At 48.9% G+C, this 27,218-nt stretch overlaps 1 protein-coding gene across 6 annotated transcripts in view; it reads right to left on the bottom strand.

Moving 5' to 3' along the window:
* LOC115497551 (discoidin domain-containing receptor 2) overlaps window positions 1–27,218 on the bottom strand; it is a 56,637-nt gene that overhangs the window by 21,653 nt on the left and 7,766 nt on the right. For 2 of the 6 annotated variants that reach the window (XM_030286523.4, XM_030286521.4), the window contains exons 2-4: window positions 8,313–8,444; window positions 4,353–4,455; window positions 2,150–2,378 (exon numbers count right to left, since the gene is read on the bottom strand). In XM_030286523.4, the coding sequence (XP_030142383.1) occupies window positions 2,150–2,378; window positions 4,353–4,455; window positions 8,313–8,376 (396 nt within the window). In that variant the 5' untranslated portion in view covers window positions 8,377–8,444. Of the gene's footprint in view, window positions 1–2,149; window positions 2,379–4,352; window positions 4,456–8,312; window positions 8,445–14,306; window positions 14,646–17,616; window positions 17,709–18,135; window positions 18,159–19,448; window positions 26,196–27,218 lie in introns of those variants that run through there. The other 4 variants (XM_072936505.1, XM_030286522.4, XM_072936506.1 and 1 more) reach the window with 4 other exon arrangements.

The following is a 27,218-nucleotide window of genomic DNA, read 5'->3' as shown; positions in this document are numbered from 1 at the left end:
CAGCAACAGGTAACAGAGCTTGCCCTCATCACCAGTCACCTGGTGGAGGGTCCTGATGTCCTTTCTCCACAAGACAACACAATTCCAGAGGTGCTGCAGTGTTTGGTGCGGCACAGGAGGAATTTTGGACTGAGCATCACCCCAGCCACCCCATCCTGCTGCAGTGCAGTGACAGGCAGGGACCCTCACCCTTCCCCTCATTGCCACCATTGTCCTGGGAACCCTCCACTGTTTATTTTGACTTCCCCTCCCATCCCACAAACACAGCTTTTGTAGCATACACCAAAATGTGAGGGATGGGCAATATGATGGTAATAGCAAACAGCTGATCAAAGGTCTGGGTGAGCAAATAATTCATTAACAAGATAAAAGCTGTTACCAAATACTGCACTGCAGACCCTGCTGAGACTTCCAAAGCACCCTCAGTGCAAGGAAACATCACCACACCCAGTACCTCTCTAGTCTGGCTCAGGTTCTCAGACTGCACAAGCCTGAAGGCAGAGTGACCAGGTCAGACACTGCAGGTGAGAGTCCCAGGGGAAGTTTAACAAAGACATGAACACAGCCCCAGCTCTGTGCTCAGGTCTGGAGACAGCATGGGACAACTGTGGTGAGTAGGGAATCCTCTGTGTGTGAGCTCAGCACATTTCCTACTCTCTAAACTCCTTCCTCTTCAACATCCACACACCAAACACTGCTATCAGACACCCAGAAACTCCTTAATTCCCTGCCACCCCCTCCAGTTTTAAATCCCAAAGCAGGCATCCAGGCATCTGCTTGGCAGCTTCCAATTTAGATACAAGTGTCTAAGAGAGGGACACCCATGTGGTGTTTGGGACATGCACAGACAGGTAGTGAAGAGCCACAGTTTTCCTGATTTGGGGGGTCAGGTCAGGAGACATGGAAAAAGGAAGAAAACTTCAAACATCCCCTCAGAAAAAAGCATCCTTGCACCAGCTCCACAGTAGAAGAGAGGAGAATCCTGCCCAACTTCTGAGAGAAGCAAAGAAGGTGATGCACCTTGTGTAGCATCTCCACATCCTGCAGCTGCTGTCCCTGAGCATGCCCTCACTCAGGGCCATTCTGTGCGAGAGACAAACCCAGGAGCAGTTTCCAATCCTGGCCACTGCTGAGCCCAGTGCTCCCCACGTCAGGAAGGATGCAGTGCTGCTGGGTGAGACCAGATGTGCACAGCAAGCACAGAACTGAGGCAGAACACACAGCTCCAGCAGAGCCAGGACAGAGTAGGATGCATTAAAGTCTCAGGTTTCAAGGTGCAGCTGGGTGTGTATTCAATTCCCATCTGTCAGAGCTGAGGCAGTTCTCCTCTGTTCATTGGGCACTTTTCTTTATCTCTCCCACAGACAATCCTCCCTCCAGGAGATCTCTGCTGTTCATGGCCACTGAGTGTCCCTGCATGGCTGAGAAAATTCCAGCATCCATGGGGAGAGGCTCTGCCCAGGGGAGGAGCCGAGCATTCCTACCTGGATCCAATCTGACCTGGGAACAGCACAGCAGCCTTTGCCCCCTGCATTCCCAGAGGAGCAGCTTTCTTCCCACTGCATTCCCAGAGGAGCAGCTTTCTTCCCACTGCATTCCCAGAGGAGCAGCTTTCTTCCCACTGCATTCCCAGAGGAGCAGCTTTCTTCCCACTGCATTCCCAGAGGAGCAGCTTTCTTCCCACTGCATTCCCAGAGGAGCAGCTTTCTTCCCCACTGCATTCCCAGAGGAGCCCAGGCCCATCTCCCCCAGCCCTGGAGCTCCAGAGGAAAACTCCCGCCTTGTGCAGGATCCTGCTCCAGCAGAAGCACAGCTGGCACTGCAGGAGGGCTGAGCCACCCTGGGATGGGACTGCTGCCACCTCCCTGCCCCACAGGGGACAGGGCCTGCTCTGACTCTGGCAGGGGTTTGTTTCTTTTTTTTGCACTATTGCATTTGTATTTTTAATTTCCCTATTAAAGAACTGTTATTCCTATTCCCATATCTTTGCCTGAGAGTCCCTTAATTTCAAAATCATAACAATTCAGAGGGAGGGGGTTTACATTTTCCATTTCAAGGGAGGCTCCTGCCTTCCTTAGCAGACACCTGGCTTTCCCAACAAGACAATTGAGCAGGATGAGGAGGATGTGCCCTGCAGCCCCGGGCTCACCCTCCCTCCCTGGCGGCTCCTCCAGGAGATCCAGCGCTCCCCGTTGCGGCTGTAGTCGATGCGGTACGCGCGGGCGAACTCCTTCCCCGTGGCGCGGGCGTGCCGGCCCTGGGTGCCCACCAGGGTGATGAAGAACAGCTTGTGCAGGTCAATCTGCAGGAACTGCACATCTTCGGGCTCCAGCAAACCAGCTGGGCACCAGGCTCCATCCCCCTCTTCCCTCTGTAACCTGAGGGGGAAATCGCACTCATTAAAAGGGATCAGATTTCCGATGATTAATTGAGGGAACGTGCAGAACTGTGAGGACACAACAAAACTAGCAATGGCTACCAAGTGTCTCTGCCCTTTGGGATGATGGTCAGCTGAGACTCAAATCCTACAGGTTTGCCCTATACAGAACAGCTCCTCAGTCCCACATACCTTTCACTAACTACTTGGAGTATTTTTTTCCCAGACATGAATTTCCACATTGATCAGAAACAGCCCTGCTGCTCAGAAGGAACTGCTCTCTGCTCTGTAACACCTTGCTGCTCAGGTGCATCCTCACTGCTCCTAAATCCCAACGTGGTAAGGCCTGAACTTCTGCTTGACCACCTCCTGCAGCTTTACAAAGCTCAAAGATGAGCCATCTTAAAAATACATTTTAGCAAGAAAATATCTGTTTGAAATGATTCTGGGTCATTTCAATGCACAGTTCACATTTCCTGCAGTCATCAGAGCTGCTGGTGTAGGATGCTGCTAGGAGAGTGGGGGGGAAGGTCTCTGCTCCTCAGCTGAACATTGTGAGAGCTGTAGTTGTGACAAATTTATCTGCACACCAAAAATGTGTGGGTTTTTTTAGAAACAGGGATTTCTTAGCCCTTGAAGTGCCCTTGGCTTTCAGACAGCTACCCCATCTCCACCTGATGGGATCAGTGAGGGCATCAGGCAAGGTGGTACCCAGGAGGAGACACTGCAGGTCAAGGCTCGGGCCAGAAAAGATTTTAATCTCTGGCTGGTCAGCTGTTTGTGCAAGATTTTCTTACACTGGAATAGCAAGTAAGAAAAGCTCTAAAAAAGGCAGGAAGGGCGACTGAAGTGACAGGAACAGACATCTGCATGGGACAACGCTGACCTCTAACCAAATGAGGTCAGCTTCATGCCTTCACCCTGTGAACATCCAGCAAAGAGAGGATGGTAAAGTGGTGCCCAAAGTGTTTGCAGCACTGGAAATAAGCCATACTCAGAGGAAAAACCTCCCAGCTTTCAGACCCACAGGCCTGCTCAAACACTATTAAAAACACAGCATCACTGCTCTACCACAGACTAAGGAAAAATAATATTTGAGCACTAGGAGAATTTTATGATTTTGGAGTGCCTGAATTCATCATAAAAATATAAGTATCACAGTCAACCTGAAATTTCTGTCCGACTTGCACCAAAGCTGTAGGAATGGTTGATATCACCACTACAAACCATTCCAAGGAAATTCACATTTGCAACTCTTTTGTGAATCATCAGTTAATAACTTTGAGAGAAATAAAATGAACCAAAAAGAAAAAAAGAAAAGCTGTAGGCCTCCTTGACAGTGAAGAAAATAATTTAGCTGCTTGCTTGACAATTCCTTAACTCTGCATTTCCAAGGTGTTTGAGGCAAGAGTGAGCACAGCCCATTTCCTCAATAGGATGCTGTTGAAAAGTTCATCCTTGTAAAGGATTTCCTGTGATTTAGTTTAAAGCACTCCACAAGAATCCCAGGGGCACTGTCCCTGGCTTGCCTGTAAGTCACAAATCCTTTGGAGATTTATTCACAGAGTGACAGAAAGATGGGGGTCAGAGGCAACCTCTGGGTCTGCAGAGGCAACCTCGGGGTCTGCAGTCCCATCCCCTGCTCACAGCAGGGCCAGCTCCAAGGCTGCCCTGTGCTCCTCAAGACCTGTACAGCCAAGTCCCCAAATGCTGAGACATCACCACCTCTCTGGGTCCCCCTCCCACCACTTCATTCTCATGGAGAAGGAGTTTTCCCCCTTAATATTTAATGAGAATTTCCTGTACCACAGCTGTGATCATTGCCATGGCCTCCTGGCCTTTCACTGTGCACTACCCAGACTGAATATAAAAGCAGCAAATAAGGTTTTAAGGGTGGGGGATCTTCTTCTTCAGCCACATATTTGGTTTCTAGGGGGGAAAAAAGGTTTAAAATTGTTTTCAGAGGTGAACCCACCGTGCATATTGGGGTCCTGTGGAGTCGTACCACTGGCTGGAAGCAGTGATGTCCTCATCCCGGATGGTCCCCTCGTGCATCCCCAGGGGGTAACGACAGATTGCTGCAAAGGGCAACACAGGCAAGCAAACAACAAAGGTCAGCACTCCTTTCTTTTAAAATCACCAGGCAAGTTTAGTTAAAAGGCTATCACACCCAGAGAATAAACATGATAATGCTAAAATAAAGAATGCAAAAAAAAAAGGGATTAAATATGTCATAATTATCATAAACTGAAATTATAAGTAATGCATTAGACTAACAGTAACATTCAGCAGAGCCCAGGCAAGGTAAAAACTTTACAAAGAAACATTTTAAAGCATGAAATCCCAAATCATATGATTATTACTGGTTGCATGGGCCCAATTTACAATGGCAAATTATTCATCAATAATGATGTGACATAAAAAAGGAAGATTCTGTTCAAGATTTTTCTTCCCCAGAACAAACTGGATGCTTGACTTGTGCTCAAATGGAAACAGTTATTACATTCACCTGCTCAGATACAAGGGAGAAGTTAAATATCTATTACAGATGACAAGTCATGGAAATATCTGCTCTGTCCTGTCACTGCAGGCTGGAGTTCCCATCTGACCCTGAGCCCCTGTCCATCCATCCTGCCTCATCCCAGCCTGCTCCTGCCTCCAGCCTCAAGTGGAGGCAGCATTTCTCCCCAGCATGGGAATGCTCTCAAACTTGGTGCCTCCATGGAGCACAGACACAACTGGCTCAGGCCAGCATCTCCAAAAGCTCCCCACACCAGTACCCTGCAGATGCAGCTGAGAAATCCTAGCTGCTCTCAAGGTTCTCTCTCCTGACAGAAGTTTTTAAACATGTCCTGGGATATTAGAGATGTTTAGGAAAACTCTAAATGTGAATGCAATCACTGCCAGCCACACTGCTGCAGCCACAGGAGCTGTTCTGGCTGCCTCTGCCTCAGGCAGGGCTGCCCTGGGTGTCCTCCTGGTTTCCCAAAATCCCAGGATGGGCTGGGTTGGAAGGGACCTTGGAGCCCATCTCCTGTCATCTCGTACCAAACCTGGAAACAGCTCAACAGAAGCTGCACTTCAAGGGTACCCGTGGGTCCCTTCCAACTCAGGACATTCTGGAATTCCATGAAATCCACTCAGCAGGTTCAGAAGCTACAAGACAGAGGGATGAAAACCACCTTGCTGTTACCACTACACAGAATAAAGCGCCTCAGGCTGAATCACTGCCTGACAGATCTGATGTAGGAATGTTTGCAAACAGAGGGTGGGGCTTCAATAGGGTTTGCCTGCAGCTGTTAGGCACTGTATCAGTGAATGTGTGATGTGCTAAGCATTCCTAAATCATTGGGTAAAGGAGACGGCTGGTGAGGTGACAACATTTGCTAATGACACCAGGTTATTTAATATTTAAAAAATAATATTTTAAATATCAATATTTTAATATTAATACATATTAAAATTTAATATTAATAAATAACAAATATTAAAATTGATGTATTTTAATGCTTTAATGTTAATATTTTTTAAATCACGGGAATACCTATAAAACAAACTAGAATTAGCATTACAGCACTGCCCATGTTCATGGTCAGATGCCAGGCAGATAAGGAATAGAGCTCTTGCTCCTTCCTTCCATCATCAGAAGGCAGAGAAGGCAACACAGATGATGAAAAATCTGCAGCCTCATCTTTACAAAAGGGATTACTGAAGTATGACGAAGATAATTTATACTGAACAATAGATATCCTCACTGTCTCTTAAAACACCAGAACCAGGATGCATCAAAAGGTCAGGTAAGAGAGTTCCAAAATAGAATATAAATCCTCTATCTATTAAACACACAGTTTCCCATGAGTTCAAACAACCAGCTGAAGAAACTCACAGCCACCACAAGCAAATAAATACCCACTGAGCTGGGTGAGCCCCTGGTATCACCCACATCAGCCTGGGTTAGTCAAGAGGCCTGAATTCCCTGGGATCAAGAACAATGGGGCCTGCTGAGGCAGCCAGGAGTCCCAGCTGCTGCTCCCACACTGCGCCATCAGGTTATTTGGGGAGCCAAACCAGCCCTGGCTGTCTTCACTCTCACCTGTCCCACCACAGACCAGTACAACCTGATCTGTTGCTGAGCTATGGGTAAATGCATAGAGATGTTCCAAAAGGGTGGGGTCAGCATCTGAGAGCAGAAAGTGTTTTTTGTGCTCTTGCACTGGGAGTCCTGTGTGGTCACAGCTTATTTAAAGGTCAGACACTGGCCAGCAATGCCAGATGGAGAGCTACTTGGGAAGGACTCTGGGGGACTGAGTCTTCTTGCAACCCTGCACAAAACCCATTTCTTCACAACCCCAGGGCTGGCAGCAGAACCCAGAGTGTCCTTGGCATTGAGGGATGCACTCTGAGGGTGGCCACAGCTCTCACCAAAACCAGCAGCATGAGGCTCTCACCAAATGCACTGGTTTGAGCAAAACCATCCTGGGTTCTGTTTAGGTGCCACCAGGACTCCTGACCCTTTAGTGGGCACACAGGAGACAGTGGGGCTCAGAGAGGTGGCCCAGCCCATCTGTCAGAGAGGTCAAACATCTCCTGCAAGACAAAAGACTCACCAGGACCCTGTTCCAGAGGTCTGAAATCACCCCCAAAGCAGCCCCTGTGGGTTATAAGGCAATGAGGAGATGCTTCAGGCTGCTCCTGGAGCGGGCCAGGAGGTCAGGATAATCCATGGAGCCTGTGGCATCAGAGCCAGGAGCACCAGCTGGGCCATGGTGCTGGAATCTGCCTGGGAAGAGCAGGGCCAGCCCCAGGCAGAGGCACTGGAGCAGCTGGGGGAGCTGAGGAAGCAAAGCTGCTCGAGGATGTCACAGGTGTGAGGGGCTATTTCCTGCAGGAATCACAGACCTGTGCTCAGAGCCCACCCACCTCCTTGGAGCTGGTGTGGAAGAGCCATTCCTGCACCAACCACCACCAAAAGCAATCTGCATGGGGCTGACCCTCCAGCCTTCCCTCCTCTTCGGGGAGGTTTGGCCACCAGAGGCAGCCCCAGTCCCACGCTGGGTGTGTGGTGGGGTGCACAGTGCAGGGAATGCTGTGCAACAGGGAGCACAGGAATGCTGCTGAGCTCCCCCCACAACCCTCACTTCACTTCTGGCTGCTTGCAGCACAACCTCAAACCTCTGCAAACATCCACAGGCCAGAGCGGGGTCAGAGCCAGCCACAAAGGGCTCCAAACAAACAGAGCCAGCCCCAGCAGAGCCAGCCCAAGCCCTCAGGGCAGCACCACTGCCTCACCACACCTTCAGCCAAGCTGGAAAAGGATTAAACTCATTTATTTCACAGACTGTCTCCAGCTCAAAACACTTCATTACAGGAATTTTTGCAACACATTATCTTATTCGTCTCCATCATGACTGTATCCTGCCAAATGCTGTAGGATAAGAGGTCCTGCCCTCCACAGGGACTCAGGCTCATATCTCTGTCTCCACCCTATCTTTGTGCCAGGTAAAGTTTACATCTGTCCTTCCACACTTCTCTCTCCAGAATGCCCCTGGCTGGCTGGACAGCTGTGGCTAAAGCTGATGCTTTGCTAACTGGAAATTTGTTTTCCACAGCAAGCACAGAACCTCTGAGCCAGCCTGGAGAGAGGTTTGCTCTGCAGGCCAGCCAGCCAAAGTGATGGAGGGATATTCAGAGCCCAAGACAGGCCCAGGTGGACAGAGAAAGGAGGATGTCCATGTGCTGGACCTTCCTGGGACTGGCAGGAGAGTGTCCCACTCCAGCACAGCTGTCCAGGAATATCTCAGTCCAGAGGACATTTGGGAACTACATCAGTGATTATCTCTACATGCAGCCTTCACACTCAATCCCCACGAGAGGCAAAGAAAGGAGCACACAGAGGGTGGGAGATGAGTCCTCTCCCAGCCCAGCAGCTCCCTACCAGGGTTGACTTCAGTGCCAGAGGGCTCAGGCAGGGAGGCCAGCAGCAGCATGCAGAAGATCATGGTAGCAACTGGAGGTGCTGCACAGGGTCAGACGAGTCCTTCAAAGGCAGCAGCTGCCATCTACATCTCTGAAAGACAAAGCAAAGAGAGAGGATGAGTCCTCCAGAGACAGGACTGCTCTGTGTCATTGCCTCGTGACAGGCTGGGCAATCTTCCCTGCCTTGGAGAGTGCCTTTGACCTCAGCCCTGCTCTGCTCATCACCAGATCAGAGGCTTAGAGAGGAACCAATGATCACTTGACTGTCTACACCACCCCTAAAGCTACCAGTGCAATCCAGCTTCCAGGCCCTCAGCTGCCATGAGTCCTGGGTGGATGGATGCACCCTTTTAACTGCAACTAAACAAGTTCAGTGCAAAGTAATTTCTCCCTCATCAGTACTTCCCTTTCCTTACTAAATTAACAAATAGTGAAACTGCAGCTACAAAGAACCTGGGCAGTCCAACCAGGCTCCCCAAGCAGGCTTTATCCACCTAAACCTTGGCACCAAGTAGCCAAGCGGGCACCTTGGAACTTGCAACACAACTTTAAGATAGAGGTCCAGAGCAGGGTGAAAATAAATCTCTCCCTTCATGGCCACACTGCTGCCAAAAGTGCATGTGCACTCACACAGGTGAGAACACTTCATTTCCTGTTTGGAAACAAGGAAAATAGCAAAGGCCTCAACACTGGAAGTTTAATTGGAAAGCCATAACACCTAAAGGAACAGGTCAGATCAGCAGTTATGTGAATTCTTTGTGCCCACATTCACTACAAAGAGCCTTGGGAGGGCTCCCATCCTGGGGGATAATTCTACAGAAGGCGGATTAGAGGCTCTGTCTCATAATGGAATGCCAGGAGAAAAGAAAACAGAATAAATCAATAAATGTAAAGTTGCCAGGACCCGAAGGTGTTTGCTCAAGAATCCCAGGAGTTTTAGTAAAAAGGCAACACTGAATGTTGGGATTTGTTAGTGAAGGAGGAGAGGCTATAAAAGGACCCACCATTGTGCCAGTGCATGCATGCATGCAGGAGCATCAGATGCCATTAGCTCAGAGACTGGTAACAAAAGGTTCTTTTTTTCCACCCAGCATAATTAAACTGTACAGTCACAGCCCGGAGCTGCCGTGGATACCCAAGGAACACAGCTCCTTAAATCCAAAGGTAAAACCTTTGGCTTGGGAAATCCCCCAGCTGCAGATTGCTGGACACCCAGAAGCTAAATCAGGGTTAGAATCACTGGAGCTTGCCCTGTTTTTATTCTCTTTCCTAAGGATATGCTACTGGCCATTGTCCCTGCTGGATTCCATCAGAAAAGATGGCTCTGAGCCTGAAAAACAACTGAGGGCCTTCTTGGGAAGGGAGCCAAACACGCAGGCAGGAGGGGGAGCCAATGCTGGGTGGCTGTGCCTTGCTGTGCCCAGCCAGGCAACCAAAAAACACCTTAAAATCCCCAGGTCCCTGCTGCTTCAGCCACCTCCTGGCTCCCTACACAAGCACCCTGGCCAGGGCTAGGAAGGGGCTGTGATCCCGTGGCATCCCCTGTGGTGAGCCTGCAAAAGCAAAGCACAAGCCCAGATCTCAGCAGGAGGGTCTGGTGAGCACAGAAGAGGTTTTGACCAAGCACTCTGCAGCTGTTTGTGCATCTCAGGTCATCCTTTCCTCCTGGAATGGAAGGGTTGCTGCTGAAAACACATCGATTCCCACCATCCCAGGGTAGACTGCAACTCCCACAGAGAAGAGACTTTGTGCACTCAACCCGAGGGAGACTTTGTAAAGAAGTTTTGGGGCAGAAGACAGACTTGGTGGGTGTTAATTTATGCAGGTGATTTGCTAAGGTGTCCTGGGAGCCCACAAAGCAGGACCTGCAAAGGGAACTGCAGAGAATTCAGTGCTGAGGGAGACAGTCCTGCCACAGGACCTGGGAAAGGGACCTGTCACCAACACCAAGGCTTTAACTTGAGCCACCTTCCTGCAGGAGGTGATGGGAACTCAGCAGAGAGCTGTCTGGTGGTGCTGTGGCCAGACCCAGATAGCTGCACCACAGGGGTGAAGTCTGGGATAGATCCTTCCCAGGGGTGCCCAAGCTGGACCAGCCACTTGTTGGATTAAGCTTTTTTTTGACCCAGAGATGGGGCAACTGAGAGGTGTTTTAAAAACTTTTATTCTTATTTTTAGTCTCACGTGAAGGTTGAGACAATACAGATGTTATAATTCACGCCATCACAATCAGAAGTTAACTATTTCATAATTATAATATAAACATTTCTTAAACTATCAGTTTTAATCACACTATGTTATAAATACCTTAAAACCAATCATCTAAAATCACCCCCCACTACATCTTTCTATTTCTCTAAAGTATCTAGTCATAGTTACAAAACCACCCTTTTAAACTTGTTTCTAGCTCCATTTCTCTCTCAACAGTATCTGTTTTATTCTACAGTATTTCTAAGTTAATATTTCTTATCTCAAAGTCTACATACAAATACATACTATGTAAACTTTCTATCAAGTTCTAAGAATTTTCTACAAATTCATTTCCCACAGCCACTAACCAGAGCTTGTTGAGGAGGCCCTGGAAGGAGAACAGCAGCCTGGAGACATGTCCCAGGTGACTGCTGAGCTGCATGTTTAAAAGCTCCCCACAAGGAGCCCTCAGATGGCCAAAGACATCACACACAGACTGCACACCCTCATCCTCCTCCAGAGCCTGGCAAGCTGTGTGAGCTTCACAACTCAGGCTGGTTCCACCAAAACACACAGGGATTTCTCTCTAACTTCTCCAGGAATAAGGGGAAGGATGGCTGTCTCATCTCAACAAGCACCATAAGGTAAGTGTCCATTTGTTTTATGACACCTTTTGTACTGCCACAGAGCCAGTCACATCACTGAACCACCTGAACGGGGTGATAAGGATGTAAAATATCATGAAGAAAGAAGGAATGAAGTGTGGGGACAAGGGAAGTCACACAAAAAATGCTCAAGCACCATTTCAGCTCCTGCCACTGAGCCAGCAACCAGCACTGGAGAAAAGGTACAAACTGGGGGGCACAGACAGGTGTAGTGCCACTCTGAGAACCAGGGGCTTCTCAGGACTTGATGGGCACATGGACCTCTGCAGGTCCACAAAAATAGCATGGTTTGGGGGAACTGCAAGCCAGAATTGGAAGATGTGGCCATACAGGCCAGTCTGGCCTCCAGGAGAGGAAAGGAAAGCTCCAGAGCTGATCTAGAGCTCACCTGCCAGCAGCTCTGTGCCTACAAAAGCTGGCTTTGAATTGGGCCCTTGCCTAAAGAGCATCCAAGACAAGCAGGATGAATCCTCTCTGGATGTGTCTATTGCTGACAGAAGAAAAGGCTGCTCTGGACTAGTCCTGTCTCCCCCAGTTTGGTACCATGAATTCTCACCTTTGTATGTGGCAGAGGTGAACTATTTCCAGCAGTGCAGCCCTGCACAGGCACCTCAGCAGCTGGTTCAGGTTCTGCTGGGTTTGTTTTTCCCACCACATTTGGTTCCCAGTGCTGGATCACTGAAGTGCCTGTCAGTGAGTCCTGGGAGAGGTGATGTACAGAGGGAGCAAACAATGCCATTTCTCAGCTCTCTCCACAGCAGCTGCAGCTCTAAGCAGGGTCAGCAAGAGTGGTTTTAATCCTCCAGAGGGTCAAACATTTTGAAGGAGGTTCAGCACCACTCAGGAGCTCCAGCTGCGGAAATCACTGTTTGAAGAACTACAGATATTGATTGGTGCAGAGTCTCAGTCTCATCCAGGAGTAGATTGGATTCCCAAGTTACACACTTCCCAGAGCTAGGACACACTGGAATTACTACTAAATACAACCCTCTGTACAGACTGCTTGGGAATAGTCTTACTAAGGACTTTTTCTGTGTAAATGGCTCAATACTTTTCTTTCAGCTGCATTAGTCCTTTGCTGTACTCATGCCCATCTTCCCACCCTGCCCACACATACACACCAAGTGCCAAAACTACAGCACAAACCTGAAACCAGTAAAAACAGGATTAGCAATATCCTCTGAGAGGCAAGAAAGTGTTAAACTCTGTTCCCAGGCCTGACTGGATCAAGTTGCTAATTGCTAACAGCTGGCTGCAGGAGAATAAAATCCTGTTACAATCATTGGGAGAGTGGAAAGAGAAAATCTACTTGCTGAAAAAGTCAACAAGAAATGCAAAAGAGGGCACTTTTCCCCAATAAACCCAGCAGATACCATGCCTGAAAAGCCAGTCCATGCCTCCAGAGGAGCAGCTGGCTGTGACCCAGAGCACAGCAAAGGCTCAGCGAGCACAGGAGGGAGCTGTTCTTCAGTGATGTGCATGAGGAAGGTGGGACTTGGAGCTCCTCCACGCCCTGTTCTCCCTCCAGAGATCCATTACAGAGGTCTGGCATGTTTGCAAGCCTCTCTAGATCCCAACTGAAACAGGCATTTGTTTTAACTGGTTCCTTTGCAGATCATTACCCCGGAGTGGGACCTGAGGGTTTGCTGCAGGAATCCCATTCCAGATGCCCAGAGCCACGCCAAGAAACTCCACAGGACACAGAGTGTATCACACACAGAGCTCTGTGTACAACAGGAGGGGCTATCCTGAATCAAAGCATCCTCAGAAGAGGTCCAGGAACAGTCAGGAGGAGTGGATGGCATCTCCTAGCATTCCTAAAGGAATTCAACGGGGAAGAAGCAAAACTAATAATTGGGGCAATATCTGATGCTTGAAGAAATAAGAGGCTGGGAAGTGTGATTTCCATTTTTCTGGCTCCAAAACAATGGTAGAGCATTTATCTTTGCCTCAGAGTTAATCTGAGAGACCTCAGCCCAGCAGCCTTCCCCTAGAGCATATGCAGCTCTGGTTTGGACCAAACAGAATTTGGTGATGAAAACGCTTAGTAGAAAGAATTCTGCTCACTTTTTAAAATGTTATGCTTAGTTTACAATTCAAATACTGGCACAAGACTGAAAAAACAGAGCAGGGCTGCTGTCCAGAGGACATGGCCACCCACTCCAGCAGAACTGCTGGAGGGTGAAGGATGGCCCAAGGCACACTGCTTGTGCCAGAGCCTTGTGAAAATAAGAGAACAAATTTCCCCACAGGTGAGCTCAGAGTGTGGTGTCTCTCTCCCTGGATTCAATCAACCAGGCAGCAGTGGAGAAGTCTCTATGTGACATGTGGATGGCACCTGGACAAACCAAGTGCCAACAGCAAAACCAAAATTCATCGTGTCAGAGTAACTGGGGAGCTGGGCAGGGCCAGCAAGAGCCTGGCATGAAGTGCAAGGCTGCAACAGGAGATTTGGGATCTAGGCACCAACAGAGGTGGTCAGAAAGAGGAAACTGCAATGTTGAAAAAGATGAATGAAATGAAAATGAATGAAAGAGAAACATTGCAATGTTGGGAACACGGTGGGGAACATTGGGCAGAAATAGTGACACCTCTAAGTGATGTCCAGAGAAGAAACAAGGATGGACAGATAAAAGCAGATTTTAGGTGAAAGGGTTGGGTTAATCAAGATACATGTGAGAAGTAACTGAGAGGAACAGGGAAACTGAGACAGGAATAGGCTCCAGCATCATCTTAGAGATGGCATTGGGAGACCTGTCACAAGAGACACGAATGTGGGACAAAAAGGACAGCATTTAGGAGTGGCACTTGGGGTGGGGACAGGGACACCACAGAGCTGAGTCTGAGGCAGTGGCAGAAGAATGGGAACACCAAGGTCTGGGTGTACTTCGTGGTCACTCTCTTGAGAGATGGGGGATAGGCCTGCCCTGAGGCTGAGAAGGGTTTGAGCCTTGTTTTCCATGTTCTAGCCAAACATCTTAATGGGGTTATGAAGAAAGTGACACCTCACTCCTGCGAGATTTCAGGAGAAAAACAGCATTGCAGTCACCCACACCACAGCATGTAACACACGACTCAGACATGAGGCAGTGCCTCACCTACAGCCCAGAGAGATGCTGGTGTTCCTGCACAAGACCAGTAAATCCTCCAGCTTTTTCCCACTGCCTGTCAGCCAGTCCTACAGGAGTGGGCTGTCCTCAGTTTGTGAAACTGCCCAGAGCACTTCTGTCACAAAACCAGACTTGAGGATAAATGAACATGCATTAAATGTAATTTAATCCATCCAAGTAACAAGGCCAAAATCAGAAACCATTAGAAAGGTAAAGCCAAAGATAAGGAAATGCAAATTCACTGCACCACAAGGTGGGTTTTAGCTCAGCTAAACCAAAACCAAAGCTTTCCCCCCAGTCCAGGGCACAGGAACTCTGTGTTCACCTCAACCATGGAACCTGGAAGCTCTTCCCATGACCCAGCCAGACCTGCCAGGGCCCAGCTCAGGACACAGCCATTCCCCAGGAGCCCCCCACCCAGCAGCAGGGCAGGGGAGCTTCCAGCACACCCTCCTAAATACACATCCCCTCAGCTGCAGAGGCTCCAGTTCCCAACTCCAGGCTTCAGTACTACTGTTTCTGTAGGACAGAAGTGGCAGGAAAACAAAATTGTGCACCAGCACAGCTCCAAGTACCTCCCTTGTCCCTGCTCAAGCAGCAGTGTCCCTTACTGTCCCTTTCCAGAGCTTTCTTCCCACCCTGACAAGCCCAAAGAACATTTAGCACACTGACATTTTCACTGTTCCTAAACACTGGCATCTCTCTACAGCTTTTTTCTCTTTTTTTTTTTAACAATCCTTAAAATACATCAACTAAAAGTCAGCAATAGTTCTCTCAAGACCTGCAATCTTCCACTGCAAAGTCTCACATAGCAACCATCCCCACGACATGTTAACCACAGAGATGACAGATGGGGTATTAAGAGCACTCAATCTAAACCACCTTCCTCCCTCCCTGTTCTCAGGGGGCTCCACCATAACCTTTTACTTAACCGTGCTCTAACTTGCACTCAGAAGGAGATCAGGTTGCTGAGGCACAGAATTATTTGGGCTGGAGGAGATCCCCAGGAGAGCATCTAATCCCAGCTCCTACTCCAAGCAGGGTTAGCACCAATTTCAGAGCAGCCAGCACAGGGCTTTGTCCAAATGTGTCTTAAAATCCCCCAAGGATGGGGGCTCCCCCCACCTCTCTGGACAACCTCTCCCACTGCTCAGCTGTCTGAAGAAGGAAAACTTTATCCCTCTTTATCCCAACTCCTGTTATCTCATCTGACATTCACTGTCAATCCTCCTTGATAATCTGTTCTTGGATTTTCCAGAGCCTCCTTTTGTCCCAGCTGAACCCCTCTGACTCCATCAGCCTGCTCAAGGAACCAAGATTGAGTATTAATTTACTCAATATTTTCTCGGTGAGACAGAGCCTCCCTCCAGGCAGTGAGACAGCTCTGGTCAGATTTTGCCATGACTCCCACTGGCTTGTTCACAGGGAAACTGGGGAATAGCTGAGTTTGTCCCACACTGATGTCAGAGCCCAGCTCCTCAGCCCTCTGCTTACGGAGTGCAGGGATCACATTCCCACTGGTGACTATTTCTGAGGGGTATCAGGTGGCACTTTCTAAATCAGCTCGTTGAACACAGTGCTGACCAGCAACAGGGAGACTGAGATCTGCCACCCTGGCACAGGGCAAGGGCAGGGGATAAGGATCAGAGCCCCCACAGCTGCCCACCAGCAGTGCTGAGGCAAGGAGGGAAGCATGAAGGACATGGCAGGGATCAATCCCTGCCCAGGAGCTCCAACACAGTCCTGCTCCCAAAGCAAAGCCTCTTCTCCCTCCTGGGAGTGGCAGCCTTTGGTCAACAGCAGGATTGCATCCCGCAGGATCCAGGTATACGATGCCAGTGCAGCTACTCTTGGCAACCAGTGCAAGAATCTCATTAAACTCACAATTTGATGTGGGTTTTTTTTTTTTTTTGGACATGATCTGCTTTCCATCAGAGCACAGCAATTGCTGAGCATGCTCCTTCTTTAACATGACAGAGGTTGGTCTCCACTGCCTGCTGGTTACCTGCTCCCTTCTCCATCTTAAAACACTGCTACAACATTTATGTTTTCCCAAACTTCTGGAACTCCTTTGGTCTTCCCAGATTTATTACAAATTGGCAGCCAAAATTCAGAAAGCTGCTTTGCCAATTTGTTTTAAACAAACAGGTTCCAGCGTTGCTCAAGTTTCAAAATACTCTGAAATGTTATCTTGGGTTTAACACCCTCCCTGGTTACCAGTGCAATGGGAGATATTCCGAGAGAATATCACCCAGCTTCTCCACAAAAATAGGAAAGAAATGTTTTACTTCTCTGCACTCTTATCAGCAATCAGTTGGGTTTAACTTTTCCTAACAATATAAGCACCACTGATGAAATTTATTTTGTTTTATAGATATTAAAATATTTCTCACTGCCCCATGATATATTTGCTGCGCTTTTTCAGTCATCTTTAGCTTTCCTTATCAACTGCCTACCTTCAAAAATACCGACTTTACAGTAACAGGTCCTTATCTACAACCTTTTGTTTTGCAAATTGCTCATAGTTGAGCCTATTTAAAAGCTAAAACATAATTACTGGGGGAAACTCTTCCAAAACGCAGAAGAGAAGCAAACTCTTGCATAGAGCTGCACTTAGTACCTGAGAACTGCTGATTTTAGCAAGGGTGAAAGTCAAATTCTGAGACAGTTAAGTGAAAATCAAACCAGAAACAGGATTTTGGAACATCTACTAATTGAGCTACCCATCTAGTCTCCCTCAAACCACCATAAATGCTGATATTATCAAAAGCTATATTTTATGAGTTTTGCAATTTCTCTTCATATTTGTAAAAACACAACTCAGAGCACCTGTAGCTGGCAAACAGCCCCTGCCCTTTGCTTGAGGAGCACTGTGGGCTCTGCTCCAGTGGCTCCAAAAAAATGTTAATAAAAATGAAGAGCCATGCCCTACAGCCACAGGAAGGTACCAGACTTGAAGAAGCTTTTCCAGAATCAGAAAGAAGCATAACTTACCATCCTTCACTGCATTCCACCAACTGCAATAACCCCAAATACCAAAATGCAGTGAGTGGGAAGTGTTCCAGCCCTCCCACAGCACCCCAGGAGCCAGAGGGGACAATTCTGGCTGTGACCTCAGTGGGTACCATTTCTCCAGAGGTTGAGCACAACCTCCAGCCAAGGCAGCCCTGTCTGGGTACACACAGCTGTTGCATTTGGCTTCAGCAAACTTTGTTTACGACCCAAAGTGGTTTTAAAGTTTAATTTATGAAGTGCCTGGCAGAGATGGGAGCAGTAAGTGGCAACACTCACACATCACCTGAAACACAGCACCAAGCCTGGAGACTCCAGGGAGGATTTCCAGGCAGCTCCAACCATGTTGCACTGGGGTTGCTATTTACTGGTACAGCTCTGCAAGATAAAATTTAACTTCCCATGTACAGAGATGAAGGTACCATTAATTAAACACGCCAGCAAAATATCTACCATGACTAGAGACAGCTCAGAAAAGGTCTTTGCTTACCACAATTTCAAGCAATCAAAGCAAATGTTCTGCTTATAAACAAAGGAAAAGCCAAGAACACAGAAAAAAATCTCAAGCAGAATTTCACAGCGTGGGCAAGGCAGAATGACCAATTCTGATTAAATTTGCTCGAGACAACAAAAAACAGAAGTCCACAGAGACGTAATAAGATTTAGCAATTACGCACGAGGCAGGTAGCAGTAGGAAAATCATGGTATGGTTTGAGGCAAAGGCAAGAGAAACAGCAGAGATGAGAAGGGAAAAAGAAACATGTAAAACAATGATGCCTAAACCAAAAAAAAGGACCCCATTTACCTCTTTTCCATATTGAAAATGAACTGAAATTAAAAAACAACAAATTAAAACTAAGGAAATGAAATTCCACAGCATACCATGTGCATTGAGCCTCTGGGACATATTGCCACAGAGCAATGTGGGAGTAATTCAATAAAATATTGGAAGTAGATCTCCATAATAAGAACATCTGCAATTCCATTAACAGAGTGAAAGCACACTGAAGACAAATTTTCCTCTAGCCAGGCATAAGCAAAGCAGTAAGTAATGTGAGCAGAGGGTTATCTCCTGCACGGGCAGGTTATCCCACAGCTGGCTGCACTCAGGCTCTGGGGCTTTCCTGGACTGTGATAAGATGGGTGCCTGAGTAGGTGGGCTGTGATCCCAGCCAGTTTGGCAAGTTCTGCCTCTGTGGATAGAGATCACATTTCAGTTTTCAGCCGCTTATTGTGCAGCTTCTCAAAAAGAGAAACAACACTATCCACCTTTTTTTTTTTTTTTTTAAGAGATTATCCTCTGTGACACAAAAAGAGCAGATGAAATTTCAGCCAAACCTATTAAAGAAATACCTGTGGAGCAGTGAGCAACCCTGAACACTCTTATGGAAACACAACTATTTTGGAAAGTTCTCAGCACCTGAAAAAATGGGTTTACTGAGGAAATAAATAAGATTTTATCTGGAGAGGCTGCTACCAGAGAGCCCCGTGGTTAACCCTAACAATGAGGATTCTCAGGAACACCTTCCTGCATTTTCATACTCCCATGTTTCAGAGTAAACGGGAGCCTGAGAAAGTTTTATAGTGACCAAACTTGCAGTAGGTGCTTCAGGAGGGGCCAGGGTCTGCCTGTGCTCAGGAGCAGAGGTGATAACACAGCAATGCTCCCCCACAGCATCCGTGGGGCTCAGGAGCACATTCCCTCATTTTCCCACTGCCCACAAGAACTCGCTGCCAGCTCATTTTCCACAGCTGCCTCAGCCCTGGCACCTCTCAGATCTCCATGCTGCCCACGCTCCCCGAGAGCCCCAGACCCCCCCATTTCTGCCCAGAACCCAGCCACAGCACGTGTGTGCCCACAGAACACCCTGCCAGCCCCAGAGGTGCCCAGGCACACATCCCCGAGGGAATACCCACGATTTGGGAACCCTCCCAGCGCTGTGGGCTGCAAAGAGCCACCCTCTCCCCACCAGGCAGAAAAGCCTTCACCTCCACAAACCCCCCTCCACCACTCCCAGCAAGGCTCCAAAGGCTTTATCCAAGGATAGAAACAGGAGGGGAGAGAAGGGAGAGAGCTGACACCAAGCTGAGTGCCAGGTTAAGCTGGAAGGAGCCTACCTGCCTCTGCCAGGGCCTGCTGAGCACAGGGAACAACTGCTATGGCTCTTTGGAACTCCACAGGTTGAGCCAGGCTGTAGTTTCGACATTCCTTGCAACTTTCCACCAGCACACACATGATATGTTCAAACTTGAGTAACTCCTCCCTCCTCCCTCCCTCTGTACACACAGACAGGCCCAGGAGATGGCCCTGCCTCTATCATCCCAGTTCCTATAGCAACTCCTGACCCAGCAGATGGAAACAGAGCTGTTTTCTAGGCAAATCTGCCTTCTTGGATTCCTCTGCTCTTCCCTGCTGTTGGCCCCTCCTTGCTCCAGTGCTCTCCCTGGGGGCTGCTCCGCTGGCACCTGGCCCAGACTTTGCCTGGAGGAAGGCCAAGCTTTGAATTCATTTAGTAAAACCACAACATAAAGCAGCTCTCCTGCTCAGGAAGCAGGGCCCGTGTAGTCCCAGGGGCAGGCCAGGCTGCAGAGCCAGCCTGCACCTTCTGCTTGAGCACAGCTGCCCATGGATCCCGGCAGGAACATCACCACCGCTCACCTCATCCTCCCCCAGCTTGGGCCATCCACCAGGAAAGGTAAAAACAGACAGAACCAGTCGTTCATTAGCAAGTCCAGACAACAGAATTATTATAACCCCAGGCACTTCTCAGAGATTTGGACTTGTGCTTCCATTGTCTGTCCTGGAACAGAGCGAACCCAGCTGTGGCAGCAGGGCTCTCTGCGTGTTCATCACAACAGCTCACCCCATTGCTGTCCTCAGGTCACAGCCCACAGGAGGGGAGGTGACCAATGCAGCTGTCCAAGAACAGCACTTCACATTCAGTATCTTTCCTCTAAAAATACAGAAAGCGAGGGAAAATAAAGAATTCAAACCAGGCTGTGGCATTTCAGGGGAGATAATTACCAGGGTGAGAGTGGGAATGTCATGAGCAGGTGGCTCCGTGGTGACAGGACAAGCAGGACTGCAGCAGGGCACACTGAGCTGGGCACAGGGCCAGCAGGTCTCTGTGAGACCACCCAAACCCAGCACAGGGGCCACACAGCCCTGCAAAGCCCTTCCACCCCACATGGGCACTGCTGCCCAGCCACTGCAGAGCTTTGGAGGGCACAGCAGGATGGGACCACATTCACGTGGGTGAGAAGGGCACTGGGGCTTGAGAGGAACCTCTGAGGGCACTGGGGTACAAGCCCAGCAGGAACCAGGGCAGCACAGGGCAGAAGGAATGTGCTGATCCTGCCTGCTGGGAAATGCAGGTGCCAACCTGCCTCCTGCGAGGGAGCTGCTCAACAAGGGAAGGGCTGCAATGTCTCTCTCACACACCTGGCAGGGGTAGGACTCCTCCCAGAGCCAAGGTGGGAAGTGATGCCAGTGTTGTACAAGACTCACAGGGACTCCAGAACAGGAGGGTGAAGAGAGGGGACAGCAGCCATCCAGCCCATCCTGCAGAACCCCACAGGCTACATCAGCTTCCAGCAGGAATCCCAGCAAAGCCTCCACAGAGCAGCAGGTATTTTGGGTATCCCAAAGGAATAAAGGAAGCAGACAGGAAACACACTGTGCCCATACTAAGTCCCAGCTGGAAGATGCAGTCAGATGCCACCTTGAGAACAGAAAACTATTTTCTTTTTCCCCCATGGTAATATTTCCATGCATCAGTGAGTTATTCAGCACAGAGGGATGGGATAGTCCCTAAGGCTCAAAGATGGCTGGGACATGACCAGCAGTAGGGTGGATGTGGGAAAACATCAGATCCCTTTTTGCCTGCTCCAAAAGGGTGTTACTCATTCCGATAACGCTCTTCCAAGGCACTCTCCTCCCAAAACAAGGATGCCTGCCCTGAGGATACAATGGTACATGGGAACCAAGCTGGATACAGGCCCCTGGGGTAAACTGGGACCAAACAATTCCCTTTGCAGGACACAGGGCAGATTGTGGCAGCAGGAAACGCTGGACATCCAGGAACAGGGAGTCCAGGAGTGGCATCAATAAAAGCATCAAAGCAGATGCATATCACATAAACAACATCAAGGGTTTAGAAAAAGTTCTCCATTTCCCTGTGGTGCTGGGAAGAGCAATGGCTCAACTCACAAACAGATCTGAGGAGCTCCTTTCCCTGGGGAAGGACATTGCTGTGGAGGCACAAAACACTGCTGGAAAATTGCTGACCTTGCAGTCAGACTCACTTGAGCAGTTCAGCACAGAAAAAGGCTCTCTGCTGGATGCCCACTGAGATGTAACTTGATCCCACAGTACACATCCACTAATCAATTGAGGGATAAAGCAAAGCAGAAAACAGCTTTTTTTTTTTTACTGGAATGAGCCCAAATATGCACAATAACAGATCCCACTCAGAGCTATTGCAAACTCAAGTACTTGGGAGAGTTTTGCATCTCACATCGCAGAGGGAGCATACTTCTGCAATAGCATCATTGCTTCTCAAATTGGGTATTTGAGAGACTTCCTAATGACCTCATAGCAGCACATGTGACCACTAAGTCATCTTCTCAAAGGACCAGGAATAACATCAACAGACCCTGTTTTGGTTGTGCACAGGACAGCTTTCCTCAGCACAAGCAGGTTCCTGAACAGCGAGGAAGCAGAAAGGAGCAGGACCCAGCTCAGGCCAGAGCTGGCATCGTGATTGTTTCTCCAACAGATGCTGCTTGGCCTTGGAAAAGATACAGCCAATTAAAAGATGAAGACCCATTAGCACATACTAAATTCCACATACAAATTTAGACACAAAAGCTTGTTTATCCCAATGCAGGCCAAATTCATTGGGTTTAAAGGCATCTATATGATAATGTGAATCCCAGAAGTATTCCAAAGACATTCCAAGAGATAAGAGGTGAACTCACAAAACATGAAATAATTACTTGAAAGGCTTTCCAATTTTTTTTTTCTCCCAGTGCTTAAAAATAACCCGCTATGCTGAGCAGCAAAGCAGGAATTAGGAATTTATAGGTGATGAACTGGTTAGTTGATCACATTGGGATGGGGAAGTTGTCTTTTGCTGACCCCAAGGCAGGTGGCACTGGGAGAAATAAATGAGTGAACACATGTAATTATGTTAACACTGAGGTGAAGGCAACTACACAAACAGCTCAAGCCATACTGATGGTCTTGAACACCTGAGGAAATCCCTCCTCTGTACCCAGCACAAGGCTTCTGCAGAGGAAATGGGACAAAATCCCACTGTGGAGCTGTCAGGAGATCTGCACCAGACAACTTCCTCAGTTACCAACAGTGATATGGGAACACACATCCAAGCAAGAACAAGGAACATCATCAAACAGCACCCAAGAGCTTCTTCTGCCAGGTCTCTCCTGCAGCAGCAGCCCACCAAACCTCCCCTCCTTCCCCAGGGCTCTGCTCCATGGGCCTTACATTCCTTGCCTCCCACCCAGCCATGGCAGGACCTCCACCTGCCTAATCCCAGGAAGGTTCCAGCAGGGTCTGGTGATCCTGGGAGCACCAACAGCTCCTGTCACACACGACCAGGATATCACCTAAGTGGCCTTGGGCTAAACACAGACACAGCTGAGGAACACAGGAGGCTAGACCTGCACAATGTTAAAGCTTTTTATTCTTTCAGTGAGAGGTGGTGAAGGCCAACTCCTGCCTTCACCTTTCCAGGAACTTTTGATGGAACACAGAAGCCTGCTGTGAAAGTGCTCTGTTTACACCCTGCAGCCCTGTCCTGTCTTTACCCAGAGTGAGTGTGTTCACTCCCACTACCCCATGAAACATCTGCTCAGATCTGCTGGAATCATCCTTCCACTGCAAAGAAATCCACTTCCAGCCATAAAACTGGGAAAAGAGGGAAGTGGGGCAGAGTTTAACATGAGGAGGAGGGCAGTTTGAGACATGACATCTTCCAAGAAATGCTGACAAACCACCTCTACATGCCAGGTGCTGACTAGAGCTGCTCGGCAGGGTACCAGAAGGCTCAGAGCTGACAAGACAGAGCATGTGGTGACATTACAGACACCTGACGTGGGACACACCCTTCCCAAGGGGTGCAAAACAAAGGCTGCAAGGGGAGCACTTACCTTCCACCACATTCCGTGCCAAGGACGTTTTTCCTGCTCTGAAGGGAGATGATCTGAGTCCTCAAGAGGGCAAGTACCAGAGCAGAAGTTTACCTCTCAGGCACTTCACAAATCACCAGGCCAACCTCTGGCCCAGCCATGGGACAGATACCTCCTCATGTTCCCAGCTGATAAAGTTCTGCAGCTGTGCCACCCTCTCTCTTCCTGGGCACCCAGGCAGCTGCTCAGCAAAGCCCTGTCCTGCTGGGACTCAGGAGCAGAGGTCTCCACAGCTCCCTCTCCCAGGAGTCAGAATGGCTGGGGACGTGGCAACGGAGGAACAATGACTCTACCCCAGCTCCAAAAATCTCTCTCAGAGCTTTAATGTTACCAGGAAAGCTCCAAACAGGAGCAGCCTCACATTGCCCTCTGTTTGAACAACAGGGTCCCCATTGTAGGCTGCTTCAAAGGTGAGGAGGGGTAACCCCAGGTCAGAAGCAGGGCAGTGAGCTCAGCTTCAGTTGCTGCAGTGACAAAGGCCCAGAGAAGACGTCACCCAGAGGACTGAGCTGCTGGCACAGAGCAGTGCTCAGCAAGGACGCACTTGTAAACACCCTCCCTGGCCATCGCCACTGACGCAGCCACGAGAAAGGGGCAGAGAAAACCATTATGTGCAAACAGACATCCCTCCCTATCCCTGGACACCGGGACCAGCCCAAGCAGGACATCTCCAGCCTTCCTCTTGTCTGCCTGTCGAGCCAAAAACCCTCTGGCATCCTGCTGCAGACGAGAATCACTGCCACGTTAAGGAAGGGCTCAACTCCCATAAAGCAGAAAAAAAGCTCTGGGGTTTTGACCCCTAATCCCTGGAAGCAGTTACTATATTCAGCAGGCACACGTCCTCTTTCAAAGCTGGCCTTTCTTCTTGAAGTACCAGGTAGTATCTAACATCCTGGGCATTATTTTTCACATGTTCCTCCCCACCACAGCAGCAGGCAGCTCTTTCTGCCCATCATCCCTGTCAGGAGTTTGGAGCAAGGACACGGTGTAAAGTGTCCTGACAAGCAGAGCTACACAGGTCCTGGGACTGCTGGGGACAAAGTCCTGCTGTCTCTCTTACAGTGATACTTCCCCACAATTTCTTCCTCTCTCCCAGAAGTTTCCCAGATAAATCTGTGTTGTCATATCACATCTCAAAACTACAAGCTGTGGGGATCTGAGGAGACCAATGTCTGAGTAGTGATTCCACATCCAGCTCAGAGGAAAGATAATCAGCATCCTTCACCAGAGATTTTATTGCAGACACATAGAAAACAACAGCAGAAAAACCAAAGAAAACCATAAGCACTGGCTGCAAGCTTCATCAAGGAGGAACAGCACGAGGGAAGGGAGAGATTCAGCACCAGCCATGTGATTTTCCCAGCAAGGGACACCAGCCCAACTGAATGGGCAGAGCTCAGCTTGTGGCAGCAATGCCACTACAGCTCCTCCCCTGCAGCACACAGAGACAGACCTCTGCAAAAACAAGTGGTGCATGGAAAAACCCCTGAAGCCCTTTACAGCTGCTGCTCCAGGACCCTCAGGCCACACAACCCCAAACCTGACCTCTGCACTTTGGACCAGGGCGAGCACATGGAGAGCAGCTGGCAACAGTGATCCTCACATTTCTGTGATTCCTCAGCAAGGACCCTCATCTTCAAATAACCAGAGCACGCAGAAGCCCATGATCCCAAGCCCTTTTGGCTGCCCTTTCTGGCATGGAAACAAAAGGCAGGAGCACTTCAGATGTGCAAGATACCAAAGGGCCCCTCCACAAGTGAGAATTTGTAACCCACCCAAGGACACTGCTGCTCATTCACAACACCAGATTCATCCTACACAAGGACTGGTGTGCACTCTAACAGGAGCACAACATAATCTCCAGAGCAGATAGCAGTGCCAAGATGAGGACCAGACCACAGGAGCTCTCCTTTTCAGTGCCCATGAAGCATTCATATAATTCCTGTTTCACGAGGGGATGCACAGTCCAGGGATCCAGAGCTGAGTCTAGCAAAGAGGCCTTGGCTAGGGAAGCTTCCACCTCCTCAGCAGCTCTGTCCATCTCAGCCATTTCCCTTCCAAGCAAGGCTTCCTGGCCGGAGCAAGCACAAGGGGTGTTGCAATCCACAGTTCTGTCTGAAGAAATCCAGCCCAGACACAGCAGCAGGCCTGGTCTGGTCTGAGTACACCCACTGTGTCCAGAAGCTCGTGGCATGTTGGAAGGCAAGTTTACTCCTCAGATGTAGGTAGCTGTCCTGCTCCCTTTATTATGCAGGACCACGATGGGTAACTCAGATGGGCACACACTCATCTCATGGGATTTTTTCTGAAATAAATGCAGCAGACTCTGGGGAAAATCCTTTCCCTCCCATGGCAAGGGGCTGAGGAGGGTGGATAAAAGTCAACTGTGTGCCTTGTGCATGTATGGCCTCAGTCTGGGCAGCATTGATCCCACACCTGGCCTTGGGGCAAAGGATGCTCATCCTGTGCCTCCAGACAAACCCAACTCCAATGGAAAACACCCATGAGCTCATTGCAGCAACAGGACATGTCCTGCAGGAACTGCTTCACCTGCAATTCCCCATGCAAACACAGGAAAACCACCTGACAGGACCCCTGCCTTTTCCTGCAGAAACACCATGAGGGTCTGCTCATGTTTCCCATGTTAGCATGGAAAAGGATTCAGATCCATTACACATTACATTAACCCTACTGGGACATTTCCCACAGCTCACTTAAATGTTTTCAAACCTGCAGGATGAGGTCATTCCAACCTAAATGCATAACCCACTCTCCAAGGTGGTTCACTAGGTATAACTTCCAAGAAAAAGCAAACAAAAGCTGATCTGGTGTGATACCCTGCTCCATCCCCAACATGCTCAAGACTTGGCCAGACAAAGCCATGGCTGAGCTGTTCACTCACATGCTGGAGACACTCCCACTTCAAGCAGGAGGTCAGGCCAGAGACCTCCAGATATCCTTTCACCCAGTGCTTCCATCATTCTGTGGCAGCAAATGAGAAGAGGCAGAGTAATTACCATCAACGAGGAAGGCTTGCATCGAGTTTCTCTGGAGTAATCCTTCTAGATAATATTTAAAGCTTGGTTAGCAGAGATGTCGGCACTGACACAATGAGGGCTAATTCTGTACTGGCAGGAATACTGGAGTGCCAGGATCTGAGCTTTGATGTATTGCACAGGTCTCAAACAAGGTCAGCACACTGCGTCACACTGCCCTTGCACAAATTAACACCCACCACAAGACAGGTCTTTTTGGAAATTTAACTTCAGCCATGCATTCAAATATAATAGTCTGCAATAGTCCAAGAATACAGATTAAAAGCCAGACAGCCAATAGCTCTCAAGACATTAGAAGCAACTAGAAAATTCATTTCCCACTCTAAGTCTTTACTCTAGGGAGGTCTCAACAGTACTGCTGCTATTTGGTGTCCTTCCAGTGCTGGGAGAAGGCCAAAAAATGCCGTAGCAGAGGCTGAACCACACTAATGGGTGGGTTCAGTCCTTGGGAAGAAGGCAGAGTGTCTACATGAAGTGCAGTCTGGAGGGTGATGGGGAAGCAGCTGCTGGCACTGAGATGAGAGAGGATTGCTGGTCACCAGAGGAACTGCCATTGGTGCTGTTCCTTCCAGATGTCCACCCATGGTATCCACACATGACACTGGCCAGCAAAGCTCAT

The sequence above is a fragment of the Taeniopygia guttata genome, chromosome 17, assembly GCF_048771995.1.
Source record: "Taeniopygia guttata chromosome 17, bTaeGut7.mat, whole genome shotgun sequence".
Classification (NCBI taxonomy): Eukaryota; Metazoa; Chordata; class Aves; order Passeriformes; family Estrildidae; genus Taeniopygia; species Taeniopygia guttata.
This window is presented reverse-complemented; position numbering and strand designations above follow the sequence as displayed.